The sequence below is a fragment of the Vollenhovia emeryi genome, unplaced genomic scaffold (assembly GCF_000949405.1).
Source record: "Vollenhovia emeryi isolate VEMERY1.0 unplaced genomic scaffold, V.emery_V1.0 DF939161.1, whole genome shotgun sequence".
Classification (NCBI taxonomy): domain Eukaryota; kingdom Metazoa; phylum Arthropoda; class Insecta; order Hymenoptera; family Formicidae; genus Vollenhovia; species Vollenhovia emeryi.
The window spans coordinates 1,469,972-1,483,628 of NW_011967205.1; the positions used below are offsets into that span (position 1 = coordinate 1,469,972).

The 13,657-nt window shown below is 46.9% G+C and overlaps 1 protein-coding gene across 2 annotated transcripts in view; it reads right to left on the reverse strand.

Moving 5' to 3' along the window:
* Positions 1–6: 6 nt before the first annotated feature.
* Positions 7–13,657, reverse strand: part of LOC105564649 (sushi, von Willebrand factor type A, EGF and pentraxin domain-containing protein 1) — a 32,856-nt gene continuing 19,205 nt past the window's right edge. For both annotated transcript variants that reach the window (XM_012017183.1, XM_012017184.1), the window contains exons 16-36: positions 12,086–13,408; positions 11,097–11,549; positions 10,788–11,005; positions 10,424–10,676; positions 9,203–10,044; positions 8,162–9,045; positions 7,829–8,076; positions 7,611–7,742; positions 7,360–7,525; positions 6,989–7,240; positions 5,991–6,526; positions 5,652–5,864; positions 5,241–5,396; positions 5,039–5,162; positions 4,532–4,594; positions 3,387–3,577; positions 2,195–2,832; positions 1,732–2,081; positions 1,353–1,555; positions 592–708; positions 7–271 (exon numbers count right to left, since the gene is read on the reverse strand). In XM_012017183.1, the coding sequence (XP_011872573.1) occupies positions 240–271; positions 592–708; positions 1,353–1,555; positions 1,732–2,081; positions 2,195–2,832; positions 3,387–3,577; positions 4,532–4,594; positions 5,039–5,162; positions 5,241–5,396; positions 5,652–5,864; positions 5,991–6,526; positions 6,989–7,240; positions 7,360–7,525; positions 7,611–7,742; positions 7,829–8,076; positions 8,162–9,045; positions 9,203–10,044; positions 10,424–10,676; positions 10,788–11,005; positions 11,097–11,549; positions 12,086–13,408 (7,394 nt within the window). In that variant the 3' untranslated portion in view covers positions 7–239. The remainder of the gene's footprint in view (positions 272–591; positions 709–1,352; positions 1,556–1,731; positions 2,082–2,194; positions 2,833–3,386; positions 3,578–4,531; positions 4,595–5,038; positions 5,163–5,240; positions 5,397–5,651; positions 5,865–5,990; positions 6,527–6,988; positions 7,241–7,359; positions 7,526–7,610; positions 7,743–7,828; positions 8,077–8,161; positions 9,046–9,202; positions 10,045–10,423; positions 10,677–10,787; positions 11,006–11,096; positions 11,550–12,085; positions 13,409–13,657) is intronic.

The following is a 13,657-nucleotide window of genomic DNA, read 5'->3' on the forward strand; positions in this document are numbered from 1 at the left end:
CTCTCTCTCTCTCTCTCTAGCTCTCTCTCTCCCTCTCCGCCGATCGCGCGATCGCGGATCTCGCGCGGGCGTCATACAGAATGATACTGTAATAAATAACAAGATCCGTCGATCGGTCGGGGAGCAACGACGACGACGTCGCACGAGGGATGAGATACCGTCGTCGCCCCGCCTGATTACATTGATATCTCCCGCTTTTTCGTATTCTACGTTGGCGTGAAAGTCATTGTTCTACCCGGTCACTGGCCTTCGCTGTCGCTGTCGCTCTTATCTGCAAAATGGATATTTCGTAATGTTATTTGCTGCGCCGCATGGCACGCACGGAAACGTTTTCTGAGATAGCGCGCTGACGTTACCAGTCTGGCAATCAAGTGGAACGAGAAATTGTTACGTGTTTTAGCGATAGTAAAAAGACGGGGGGGGGGCAGCATTACGTAGGCTTAAATTAACTGTATAAAATTAATAAATAAGCAGCCGGTCGTCCGCGAAGCGTGCCGCATCCGATCCTGTTGGCAGTGATTTTCGGACGACCGCACGTATGATGAGCCGGCGTTGATTAATACGATTACGAGGGTAGTTGCGGGATTGTACCTTTTTTACCGGTATACGCGTGACGCTTCAGTCTGTCGTAAAGATCGTCTTTTGTGCCGTAAATACTGGCGTTCGATCGAGCAAGACTGTTCATCTTGCCTCCGTTGTGCAGGCTCTCTGTGTAAGAAAAAAAAGAAAGAATTAACGAGTTAATTTATCGACATTGCAATATAAATTAAGTCTTACGATGGACACTAATCGTATCTATTGTAAGAATGAATAATCCGATGTTTCATGGAAGCTTAAATTGTAGTCTCAATTTCGTGCTCGCCCCGATGGAAATATCTTGCTGAAGCTATGAAATCGATGAAAGATAAAATAAAAGTTATGGAAAAATTACCGAATGTTTTTCAAAGTAAACTGTAATTTTCCTTGCGTTTTCAATGTAATACTGCGAAACATAAAGAAAGTTACTTAGTATACTGTTGAAAAGTAAATAAAGAAAATTTTGAAATTTACGGAATTTAATTAAAAACTGTGTTACCGTTTAATGAGGGCATTGTGGTGTACAGATTTGCAGCATTACTGGGCACTACTAGGCATTGCTAGGCATTTTTTGGGCATTAGTTTGGGCATTAGGCCTTGCTGGGGCATTAGAAAGATGAAATAAGATCAAATAAGACAAATAAGATAAAATTATGCCCATATTAGTTGGTGCATAAGATTTTGGTCAGCGGCTTTCCCCTCGCAAATTTCATAACATTTTCAGTAAAATATTTCTACCGGGATTTAATACAACAATTATATACCTATGTATGTACCTTTCATGTAAGTTTCGTTATAGAAATTGGGCATCTCCCAGCCATCCTCCTCGTCGTCGTAATAATGAGCGTACGTGCTGTGATGCGACGGTGCTATCGACTCGGCGTATGGCGTTGGCGCACCGTAATAGAAATTTACCTGGGAGCCGTTTTGGTCGGTCGCTGGAGTGAGCATTTTCTTCGGCTCTTTCTTTCTGGAGGCTCTGTAAAAAAAAAGAAAGGTAAAATCCCGTTACCGATAAAATACTAATTTGCGATACGGCTCATATTTAAATAATCTTGTTGAAGAGTTGTTCGCGATACACTCGAGGCGAGGAGAAGTCTACCGATAACGCGACTTGTTATCGCGCGTATGGATCAATCGCGTTTCTTTACCAACCTGACGCAAATCATCCAGACAAGCAGCACCACGATGATTATCAAGATAACACCTCCCGCTATGCCGCCGGTGATGTAGAAGAACTCGGACTTCTCCGTGCAATGCTTGCCGGTGAAGCTGCCGCTGCATCTGCACGAGGGTTGCCCGCGCGAGTCCTTCAGGCAGACGCCCTCGTTGTCGCAGTAGCCCAGACACACGTCCGTGCACACGGTCCCTGTGCCGTTGTACCCAGGCTTACACTCGCATTTGAAGTCGCTCGTCTCGGGTATGAGTAGACAATATGCGTTTGCGTCACAATGCATCTCCTCGCCGCTGGTCTCGCAAGGATTCGTGCACTCTGCCTTGCTCGTCTGTTAACAAACGTGGACGTCGTTCAGTAAGCTATCTTCATTTCTCGACAAGTTTGGCAAAATGTGTGATTCAAAATATGAATGGATGGAACATTTCAGAAAAGAAGACTCACAGCGGCAGATCCTTTGGTGCTGGTGTTCGGCGGGCACGGGATGCAGAAGGTCTGCTGCGGTTCCGATTGGTAAGTTCCCTTCTTACACTCCACGCACTCGTTGAGGGTGCCGTTGAGGAAAGTCCCGGAGTCGCAGATCGGAAGCGAGCACTCCTCGACTGCCGCCGATCCCATGTTCGGAGTTGTTCTGCTATGCGGGCAGGCTTGGCAGGACGCCTGAACCCCTTGGGTCCGATACGTGCCACGCGGACAGGGCTCGCATTTCCCTTCGACGGCCAACTGCTGCCCGGATCCGCACTCGTCCCGGCACTCTTCCCGCGACACCGCCTCTGCCGTTCTCGTGGTCTTCCCGAGGCCGCACAGTAAGCAGGAGAAGCTACCCTCGTTCGGCTGGTAGAATCCATGGCCGCAGCTTCGGCAGAGACCGGCCGCGTCGTCGTAGTACTTGCCGGCAGGACAACGCTCCTTGCAGTCCGCCGCGCTACGCGCACCAGGACCCACGGTCACGCTAGGACGACCGGCGATCACCGGGCAGGAACTGCATTTTAATTGTCCCGATTCGCTCTGATAATGACCCACGGGGCAGGACACGCATTGCTTCGTCTCCTCGTCGTAGAACGTTCCCACCGCACACGGTACTGCAAGGGAAATTAATGAGAAGACCATCAAGACGAGTCTTTCTCGAATGCTTTTTTTGACATTTCGGTCACTAAAAAGCATTCGCGAGATTTTCTTAAATTAAACGGAGGTATATTTTCCTCTCGCGAGCGGATAGAGATCGGGTTTGAGTATGTCAAAGAAATTATTTTTAATACACTGAGAGAAATATACGATTAAATATAATCGCATAATAGCAAACGGATGTATCCGATTAAAAACATGATCGGTTTTTCGATAAAATTTTATCGGTAACTGCATTCAATCGAATCAATTTCATCGGATAAATACAAAATTTAATCAGAAAAATTAACTTTTGGAAACACTATTTAATTGGTTTATCCGATGAAAAAGATGGTCGGATTTTCCATAAAATTTCATCGGTAACTGCATTTAATTGAATAATTTTCATTGGATACATGCAAAATTTAATCAGAAAAGTTAATGGGAAAAGTTAACCATCGGAAACACCATTTAATAGGTTCATCCGATGGAAATTTTTCTCAGTGTCAACATTTATGAAACAGCGTCTTACCACAATCCGGTGTCATGACAACTTGACCAATCGGACAAGCATAGTCGGATTCCAGGACGAGAGATGCGGGATCCGGCACGGTGTTAGGTAGAATGTCGTGAACGTCGAATTTGTCCTCTTCGAGGATCAGTCTTTCGAGCAACGTTTTTACGGTAGAGCGCTCGTGTGAGTTGGTGTTCACAATCGGATCGCTGCGAAACATAAAGGACAGTTATCGTTTTGCAGCCGGATGGAATATTTACAGTGGTAACAGGCGTGGAAGGGTTTGCGCAAATATGTACAGCCGTTATCTTGAGGTGAGTGTAATTAAGGCAGCCTTGTCTTTGGACCAGGATCCTCGTCAGTGGACTCGTGTACCGCAGGTTAAACCGCAATCACACCCTTAGCAATTCTAATTAATGCACGCAAATTTGTATTTACTCGCCGTCACGTTGATCACGTATGTTGTCAAATGTATGTTGGAATTGTCACTCGTAAACCGAAGCTGTTGGATCGCTGTTAAGCGTCACAGAACTCAAAGTAGCGAAATCGCATGAATTATCGTAATTTCAGAAATTCTAGTCAATTAATTTCCGTGAGTCAGTAGCGTCGCCCAAATCGAATGATAGATTTCTCTTTAACAAAGTGAGCCCAGTGAGAAATAGTTCGTCAATCGATGTCGAAACGATGTCAAATTGATGTCGAATCGACGTCAATCGACGAGTTATTTCTCGCTGGAAAGCGATCTCGCAGTTACAGATTTTAATTTTGTTACGTTGCTGTCACTGTCGGAAAATATGTGGACACCTGTTGCAGCCCGCTACGATGACGTCCCACCTGTATGTACGGTGATCAGGCGTGATCAGTTAGTAAGAACGTGCAGCTTTTACTTATGCAGTTCTAAAGTGTGATCCGACACTTTGCTGGACGTAGGATTAGTCGTTAGTATAATTCAATCGATGATTTTTCGACGCTTATTTCAAGTCTGGGAGTTATGCGCTGTTATCGTAGGACGAGGGAGCGCTGAAATGCGATTAAACGGGGGGGAAATTATAACAAACTGCAAACGGTTTAATGAGTGGTAACGTTATTAGAGATGATGACGGATGACGGGTAAGACATATAAATGAGTTGAGTCGCGCTGGCGTGAATCGAGCTGTCCTTACTTTATCGCCGGAAACGAGATCTCCACCTCGTAGGTGTCACTGCCTTGGCGACCCTTTCTCGTTCTATGATGCAACACAAGTAACAAAAATACTCAGTACGGAGATTCCCTGGAAAGGTTCTTGCACAATGCTAGCACAATGCTAGACCATAGCGATAGCGATAGAAATAGAATTCCAACACTATGAGTTGAAACTCTGTATTGATTGACTTGTAGTCTACGAGGTTATCGCTATCGCTATCGCTATGGCTGTGCAAGGGCCTTAAGCGTGATGCGTGGCGCGGACAATAAACTGTAGTATCTGGCAATTAAATGACCCGATTGAGTTGCAAGGGCAAGCCGTGATTTGCACACATTGTAAATTAATTTTAAATAAGAGGAAAATATATTTAGAACAATTGATGAGTTGACCTGTTTTAATAATTGCGACTTGCACCTGTAAACGTTTGAGCGACAAGAACTTCTTAGACGTTTATTAATTGGAAGATCATAATTTCAGCACACTTACGATTTTACTGGCGCAGCGGCAGAGACGACGTACGTTCCACCGTCCTCCTCGCCCGTTTCTCTCGTTGTGCGCACTCGATGATCGCATTGTACATTGATGCCAAGGTCCTTGCACTCGTTAGTTCCTTAAAAAAGTCACAAGTGAAAATGTAAAGTGATGCGAAAAATGTGCAGTTATAAATAACAATTCGTTGGCAAATTACCTTCTAAAGAGTATGAACAGAAATTCCAATCCCTGTTCAAGGAGTTGACGGCGTTTCGAACCTTATTTTTGAGCACAGCTTGACCGGCCTCGTTACAGAGCACCGACGTGGGGAAGTTCATTTTGATCCTGAAGACTCTTTGGGCTGAAGTAGCGCCTAAAACAATGTTGAGTATAGGAAACACGCGAAAGGACTTAAGTCTTCTTCTTCTTCTCTTCACATCGGAAGCAGTCAGATGTGTAAACGTGTATTACTTATAGCAAAGTGTATTATCAATTAATATTTGGTCGATTTATTGCATCCACATGCGATTCCACGCTTTGGCATCGAATTTTAACGAACAAGGCTTGTTAATTTATCTGGGAAATAAGATGGCTGTATAAGAAAACGAGTCACGTATAAGTCGCTTACTGGTGCAAGCTGGATATACTAAAGGCAGACTGGGATCACTGGTAGGTCTCCAGAAGCCTTCTGCACCACACGTGTAGAATTTGGGGATCTCTTGCGAGAACTGAAGTCCGGCATTGCAAGAAATCTCGCAGACCTTAAACTGGCCTCCCGTACCCCAGCCTTTGCATTGTTGCGTGCCACCAATAGGATCGGGCAATGTCGGACAAAATGCGGCTGCAGTGAGAAAAATTTGTATGTTGAAAATTCACGCGCGTGCAATTCCAAGAAACAATATTAATATCTAAACGAAATTTGAACGTTTATTTCATACATAATGACTAGGGAGATGACTTCACTTACACAACACGTAAACCTTGAAGTTGCAAGTGGCCGAGTTCCCGGCCTGATCGTAAGCCACGTAGTTGATGTCGTAGGTGCCCCACAACAGAGTCTGCCCGGACCGGTGTCCGTTCTTCTCTTGGATCCTAATGATGCCGACATTGTCACTGAATCGCGGTTCGTCCCAGGTGACAATCGACGATCCGTTCTTCGCGAACACCTCAAGATCGCCCGGGCAGTACACCAATGTAGGCGGGATCTTGTCAGCTGCGCGTTCCTGACATTTGTTGCCACCGTAGCCTGGCGGGCACACTCGCTGCCCGCAATGCGACGGCATGACTCTCTCGACACCACCCACGCTCTCGTCGTATCCCGCCCACGTCAGCATCAGGCCCTGATAGAGAACCGGTTCCGTGCGGCAGTCGCGAACTTGCTTTTGAATCTCGTTCGTCACGTGTAACGCACGGCCCCAGACTTGCACCTTGGTTAGATGACCTTGGAAGCCCAACTCCGTGTATCCTTTCTCGTCCTGTGGTTTTCCTAACACCGCCCATGCGCTGCAGAAAGTTTCAATTATTAACGGATTACTATTTTCTAATATTGTAAAAAGAAATCATCGAAGAAAATGCCTCATGATCTTTTATGTTTCTTTCGAGGAGAGATCCCCTTGGGAAAATATACTTTAGAAAATTTTTTAATTTTATTTTAGAGAAATAAGAAATACGAAAAGTAGGCTATGCCGCGCGGCTCTCTATTCTAGTTTTTAGAGTACGACATTAAAGTAAAATTTTGTAATCTTTCATTTTCCTAAAATTGCCCCAAGTGTCTAAATTTACTTAAAAATTTCTTACTCCCTAAAAGTCAATCAGTGACTATTCGCTGTTTTCAATAATCCACTGATTGACTTTTAAAGAGTAAGTAAACTTTTAACTTCTTTAAGTAAATTCTTAGATTTCACAAAGATTACTTTGAAAAACTTTAATTTTATTTAAAGTAAATTTTCTTAAGGGGACACTCACTATGCTGGGAGTGATCTGCCGCTGCCGTAGCCCTCAGCCTTGCTAGCGATGAGACCTTCAGTGATTAAAGTGAGTTCTCCGCCATTCTCGCCATTCCACACAACAGCGACGTGGTGCCACTGTCCGTCGTTGATGGTCGCGTATTCTTTAAATTGCAGGAAGACGTCGTGCAGATCGGGGAAAAGAAGTACCTGGACACCGGTGCTCTGTGCTTGGAGCATAAGTCTTCGGTTCGTTGGAACGTGCGGCGAGCTGAAGACAAGATTTTACATATGTACATGCTCGTGTGCTACATTACTCGACAAGAAAACAATAGTGAATCATTACGCCACAGGAGTTTCAAACGAAACAAAAGTGTAAAGCCTATGTACCTAACGTCATAAAGAGAGAAGAAAATTCCAGTTTCGTCTTTCGGTGTAAACTGCACCCACATAGCGACGGTGAGGCTCTTTGACGAGCCAGTGAAAAATGGAATGACCTGCGAAGCGCTGCTACGTCCTGGGTCGCTGAAGTACAAGTCGTAGTCCACTTGGATAGCTGCAAGAATTCAAAAAGCAGGATTAAAATTGATCATCTTTCTAATGTAATACTGTAGCAAAAAAAAGGAATTTGAGAAACATACATTTCCTGCAATCGTCGCCAGTTAAGTTGAACGGACACTGGCAGAAGAATTTGCCTGTGAGATCGATACAGGTTGCCGATGGTGGGCAAGAATTTTCTTTGCAATCGATTATGTCTTCCTCGCAAGTTTTACCTAGTACAGGCAATTAATTAGCTTTCAGAAATAACAGTCTTTGACGGGACGAACAATACGTTGACATGGACATATTAAAAGAATACCGGTATATCCTGGAGGGCATACGCAGGTGAATCCGGAACCTTCGTCGAGACAAGTTGCCCCATTTTTGCAAGCGCCAGCTTGGCAGGCGTCGTACTCGTATTGACAGCCGATGCCGGTGTAATCGCTCGGGCAAGTGCAATTCAAGCCAGAACCGAAGTCTTGGCAGCGGCCGTGGTGCATGCACGGATTCCCGATGCAACGTTCCGGCGCCGTCTCGCATTGCTTGCCGTCGGTGCCGGACGGGCAACTGTCGGTTGAAAAGTCGCGTAAACCAACGAGTTTTATTCGCCTTTCATCATTCGCCTTTAACATCGTGGGAATATATTACTTACACGCAGAAGTAGTCCATAAACAAGTTGACGCAGACGGCGTCGTTCTGACAGGGTCGATTCTGGCACATGCCAACGTCCGCTTGGCAGTACACGCCGCTCCATCCCTCGGGGCATATGCACTTGAAACCACCGACCTCGTCTCTACACGTCGCGCCGTTCAGGCAGGGATCGGACGCGCAGTCGTCTATGTTGATCTCGCAGGACGACCCGGTGTAGCCTTCGCGACAGTGACAGACGAAGGTGTTGTCGAGATCTACGCAGCGATCGGTGCCGACCGGGTTGCAAGGGTCGCTCTGGCACTCGTCGATTTCCGCTTCGCACTGTAACCCAACGAAGCCGGGTCTGCACGTGCAGACGAAGCCCTGCAGCTGGTCTATGCATGTGGCTCCGTTTTGACACGGATCCGACGCACAGTCGTCAATCGTATGCTGGCACTGCTTGCCCGTATAACCGGGCTCGCATGTGCAGATATAGTCGTCGATCTGATCAATGCACTGGCCGTTATTTCGGCACGGTTTGGACGCGCACTCGTTGATGTTTGTCTCGCAGGCCGTGCCGATCCAGCCCGGATGGCAGATGCACTCGTGGCTGAAAAGCTTGTCCACGCAAATCCCGTTCAGACAAGGATTGCCCGAGCAGAGGTCGATTTTCTCATGGCAGCGTTTGCCAGTGAATCCTGGCGGGCAGTCGCAGGAGAAGTCGTTGATCAGATCGGTGCAGTTGGCGCCGAGCAGGCAAGGTTGCTCAGCGCAATCGTTGATATTGATCTCACAGCTCTGACCTTCCCATCCCGGCAGACAATCGCACGTGTAGCGACCCTGCTGAAGAGCTACGCAAGTCGCGCCGTTATTGCAAGGATTTCCGCTGGCCGTGCAAGGATTTATCTGCATAAAGATACGAGAATGCAATTAGATACATGTACATGAAATATAAATAATTTTATAAGCTATTTAATATTTATACGTAGAATACAATTTGATTGCATTATATTATCCTCTATACAAGACTTTTAGATTGAAAGCCATAAAGAGAAGCACTTACAGTGATATCGCAATCAACCCCGGTGTATCCGGATCGGCAGAGGCACGTGTAATTGTTAAAGCCAGGCTCGTCCTTGCACATGGCTCTCTCCGGACACGTATCGTTCGTACAATCCGACCTCTCCTCTTGGCAATTGATGCCAGAATAACCGTTGGCGCATTGACACCTGTAACCTTGCGGCAGATCTATGCAAGTGGCACCGTTATAGCACGGCTGAGACGCGCACTCGTCGATATCGATCTCGCAGCGTCTTCCAGAGAAGCCGGCTGGGCAGTAGCAGTGGACACCGTGTCCCATTTGCACGCAGAGACCGCCATGCTGGCACACGCTCTCGGTGCACTGGACAGGCTTGCACTCCTCGGAGCCGACCGAACCAGATGCTTCTGTATACATGGTTGCTGGACACTCTGTGCACGTGGTCGCACCGTGCTGAGTCTGGTAGAAGTTTTTGGGACACTGAGCGCAGGGAGTGAGTCCCGTGTCCGAGTACATGCCCGGCTCGCACTTGGAGCGGCAACGATCGCGTCCGGGCGCGGCTGGCTGGTAAGTGAACGTTCCAGGTGGACAGGTCTGGCAGTCCTTGTAGCCTCCAATTGGCGGCTGGCCAGTGTAGCTGTTTCTGGGACACTCGAGGCAAGGCACGAGACCGGTAGGCGAGTACGTTCCGTAGCCGCAGACCGGTATACAATCGTCTATGCTCTTCGATCCTTCCTCCTTTGTATACGTGCCGAACGGACAGCGCAAGCAAGAACCTTGACGGTCGCTGTTCTGATAGAAGCCCTTCGAGCAGGCCGTGCATTGCTTCTGCTTTTCTCCGGCGAAGGTTCCAGCAGGACAATGCACTGAAAATGTGTAAACAAGTCTTGCAATAGGATTTCTTCAGAGAATTGCAATTATGTACATCCAATTAAATTGTACACTGCCCAGCGAGAAATGATTCGTCGAAACGACGTCAAATTGACGTCGCTTCGACATCGTTTCGACAAGTCATTTCTCACTGACAAGTGATGCTATTTCATTAATGTCTGGACCCGCATTTTTGTCTTCATTTTTCTCATCTATACAAATCACTGAGTTTCAGGCTGTATGTATGTAAGTCTGTGTGTATTACAGCCTGAAATTCATCGATGTATAGATGGGAATGAAGATTATGAAAATGTGAATCCTAGTAAAACTGAGGTCCAGGCATTAATGAATAGTGTACGAAATATATCCACTTACGGCAACGGGGAACGTCCTTGGTATTCGAGTTTAATACTTCGCCAATGCTGCAGGTGAAGCCCCTGTTAATGGCCGATTTGAGAGCACGGAGAGGCGGGCATTGATTGCCGATTGCGGAAACGTTCAACAAAGGTTCGATAACTGCACTCGCATGTGGGATCGACAAGTCAAAGATCAGATTCAACGTGGAGCCACAAAAATCGTACAATTGCGGTTGACGTTGCACCGGGACGATCACCAGAATAAAGTCCATCTGAAATTTTGTAGAAAATTCTCGTCAACCTTACTCCTCATCGACAGTAATTCTGATTTACATTAAATTCGATTGAATCGCATCAGCATAATCGAAAATCTTGGTTCATACCTTGAGAACGTTCTCTTCGATCAAGCTAGGTACCGATCTGACAAAAGACACGTTCATATTCACATTGACAGCGGAGCAACGCTGAGTCAAGATATTGTTAAGATTTGGGTAATGCTGGGCTATGATATCCTGGTACATCGGCAGGCAGTTTCGAGAAACGGCGCCGTTCGCACGATAAGTTACTGAGGCGATTACGTGATAGTCGGCCTGTTGCGTATCTACAGATGTCAATATTTGATTATGAATACATAATAAAATAATGTAAGGTAGCAACAGCAAGTAAAATAAAGTTGGTCTTCGGCAACTTACTTTCGGAAACGCAGTCGGGTACCACCGACGAGGGTGACCACCGTTTGTTGACGTCACACCCGAATGTTTTGTCGCGCGCACCGTCAGTGAATCTGTAGCCATCCTTGCAAGTCGCTACGCACTGCAGTCCTTTGTCGCCGGGAACGCACTGTATATCACCGTGAGCCGGCGGCTTCAGTTCCCAGTCGACGCAGGGCGTCGCTTGGACCAAAACTTGGAAGTGGCAAGTCGCTCGATTGCCGCTGGAGTCTGTCGCGTACACCGTGACGTTTTTGAAGTCGCCGGTTTTAATCATTGCGCGGTCCGGCACGAAAGTGATCTTCACAGGGCCGGACGCGTCCGTGGCGTTGATGCGTTTTCGCGTCTCGTTGAAGTTGATGGAGTAACTGTCTTGTTGATCGGTCAGTTCGATGACGTAGCTCTGAGGGCAGCTCAGTTTCGGTGGAGTTATATCTGCGACATCAGAATGTCCACTAATTTAGTATCTAATCAATGTTAATTAATAATTTGATTAAAATGTACATTTATAATATTTATTATCATTTTCGGCAAGATTTAGCAGCCTACCGAAGATGAAGTAAAACCAAATGCTCAAAGTACCAGAACAAACTGGATAAAACGGACTTTAAGCCTAATACACGAGGAAGAAGAAGAAGATTATAATATTAACATTTCTAAATATAATATTATGAAGAACGACTTTAAGCGTCCCTAGTAGCATTGACCAAATATTGATTAAACATTGGCCTAATATTTGGTTGTATCGGGCCAACGTTTAGTCAATGCACTGTGCTATTATATCCAGCGAGAAATTACTCGTCGATCAATGTCGATCAATGACAAAACGATGTCGAATCGACATCGACATTGTCAAATTCGACGTCAATTCGACATCAAATCACTCTATTAATACGCAAGACCGATATTTTTAAACATACGTTATTAAAACGCGAAATAAATCTACAGATAAAATAAAACTTGTCACTAACCCGGAACAGTGATGTTGATCTCGCAAATAGCTACATTGCCGTCGTAATCGAAAGCTATGTATTTGACGAACGTGTCTTCGAAGATTTGAACAGGGGTCTTGAAGTCCCGAGGCTTGACTTCCACTCGGGCGATGCTGCCGCTGTTGTCAACGGCAGTTGGCATCGTGAAGTTCACCGGCAGCAACTCTCCGTGGGCTCCCTTTTGCACGACTATCGGTTGCTTCGGGCAATTCTGGAAGACCGGCGCCTCGTTGTCCACGCAGGGCGAAAATCCGTAGTCGTAGCCTAACAACGGTTCGCTCGCCGGCTCCTCGCAGCCCATAAGCTCGAATTTCAGACAGGCGTTATCCATGTAGCTGACGATACCGAGAATGACGAAACGAGCTTGCACGTACTTGGGCAGGGTGATCATCGCCAGTTCTCCGTAATTCCCGGGATCGCGCATGGTTAGATTGAAATTCGGGAAGTAGACGACGTAATTGTCAGTTTCCGCCTGCTTGTAGAATAAACGGATCTCCGTGGGCCTGCCGACAATGTCGTTGGTGATGACGCCCTTCACGAGGATCGCCTTCACTCGATAGACGCGGCCGAGATCGACGCTGACGTAAGTGAAAGCTTCCTGCTTGCCGCACCAGCCGGTCACCGAGTTGAGTCGGACGTTCCTGGCCTCGTAGTTCGGTCTCTCGGAGGTGGCGTTTATCGCCGAGTCCGGGATGCGCCCGGAGGCGATACCGAGGGGTCTGATGACCTTACACTCGGGCTCGCGAATGCAGACGATCGGCCGCGGACTGATGAGGATGTAGCCGGGCCTGTTGCAGCCGAACTGCACCTCCGAGCCCTGCTCGTAGCTACGCGCCACTTGGAAACCGTCGCTCGGTCTGCCGGGATCATCGCACACCGGACCCTCGCACCTCAGGTTCCCGAAGTCCCAAACGCCGTTCGCCTGACAACGCACGACGTTGTCGTGGCGGTTGGTCTGGCCGGCCAATTTAAAGGTGTCTTGACAACCGAAGAAGAACGAGGATTGGTACTTGGTGTCCAGATAACGGCCGTACTCGGCGCCGGGTGTGGGAAGCGGCTTGCCGCAGTCCATGCGAGGACAGGCCGGCTGTACGCCAGACAGCCAGTAATCGGGCAAGCCGGGTTTGGGATTGTACACGCACTGCCGGAAACTGGACGTCGCGGTTTTGCGCAAATAGCGGCCGTTGTTGCTGCATTTCAGGGTGACATTCTGCTTGAAGGATACCAGTACGCTGGCCTCGTTGTTTCGGATCACAGTGAGACCCTCGTTCTTATCGTCCGGCAGGGATACGCATTTCGCGTCTGTAAAAAGTTGAAGAACGCACTTGAATTACTTTCAACAACAGACCCTTGGGAAAATTTACTTTAAATGAAATTGAAGTTTTTGAAAGTAATCTTTTAAATCCAACAGTCTACTTACAGAAGTTAAAAGTTTACTTAAGAAATTTGAGAGTAATTTTGGACACTGACAGTAATTTTTAGATAGCCCAGCTTGTCGAAGTTTCCGCTAAAGGGCTGCGCGGCATAGCACTTTCTCGTAAGAAGAAAATT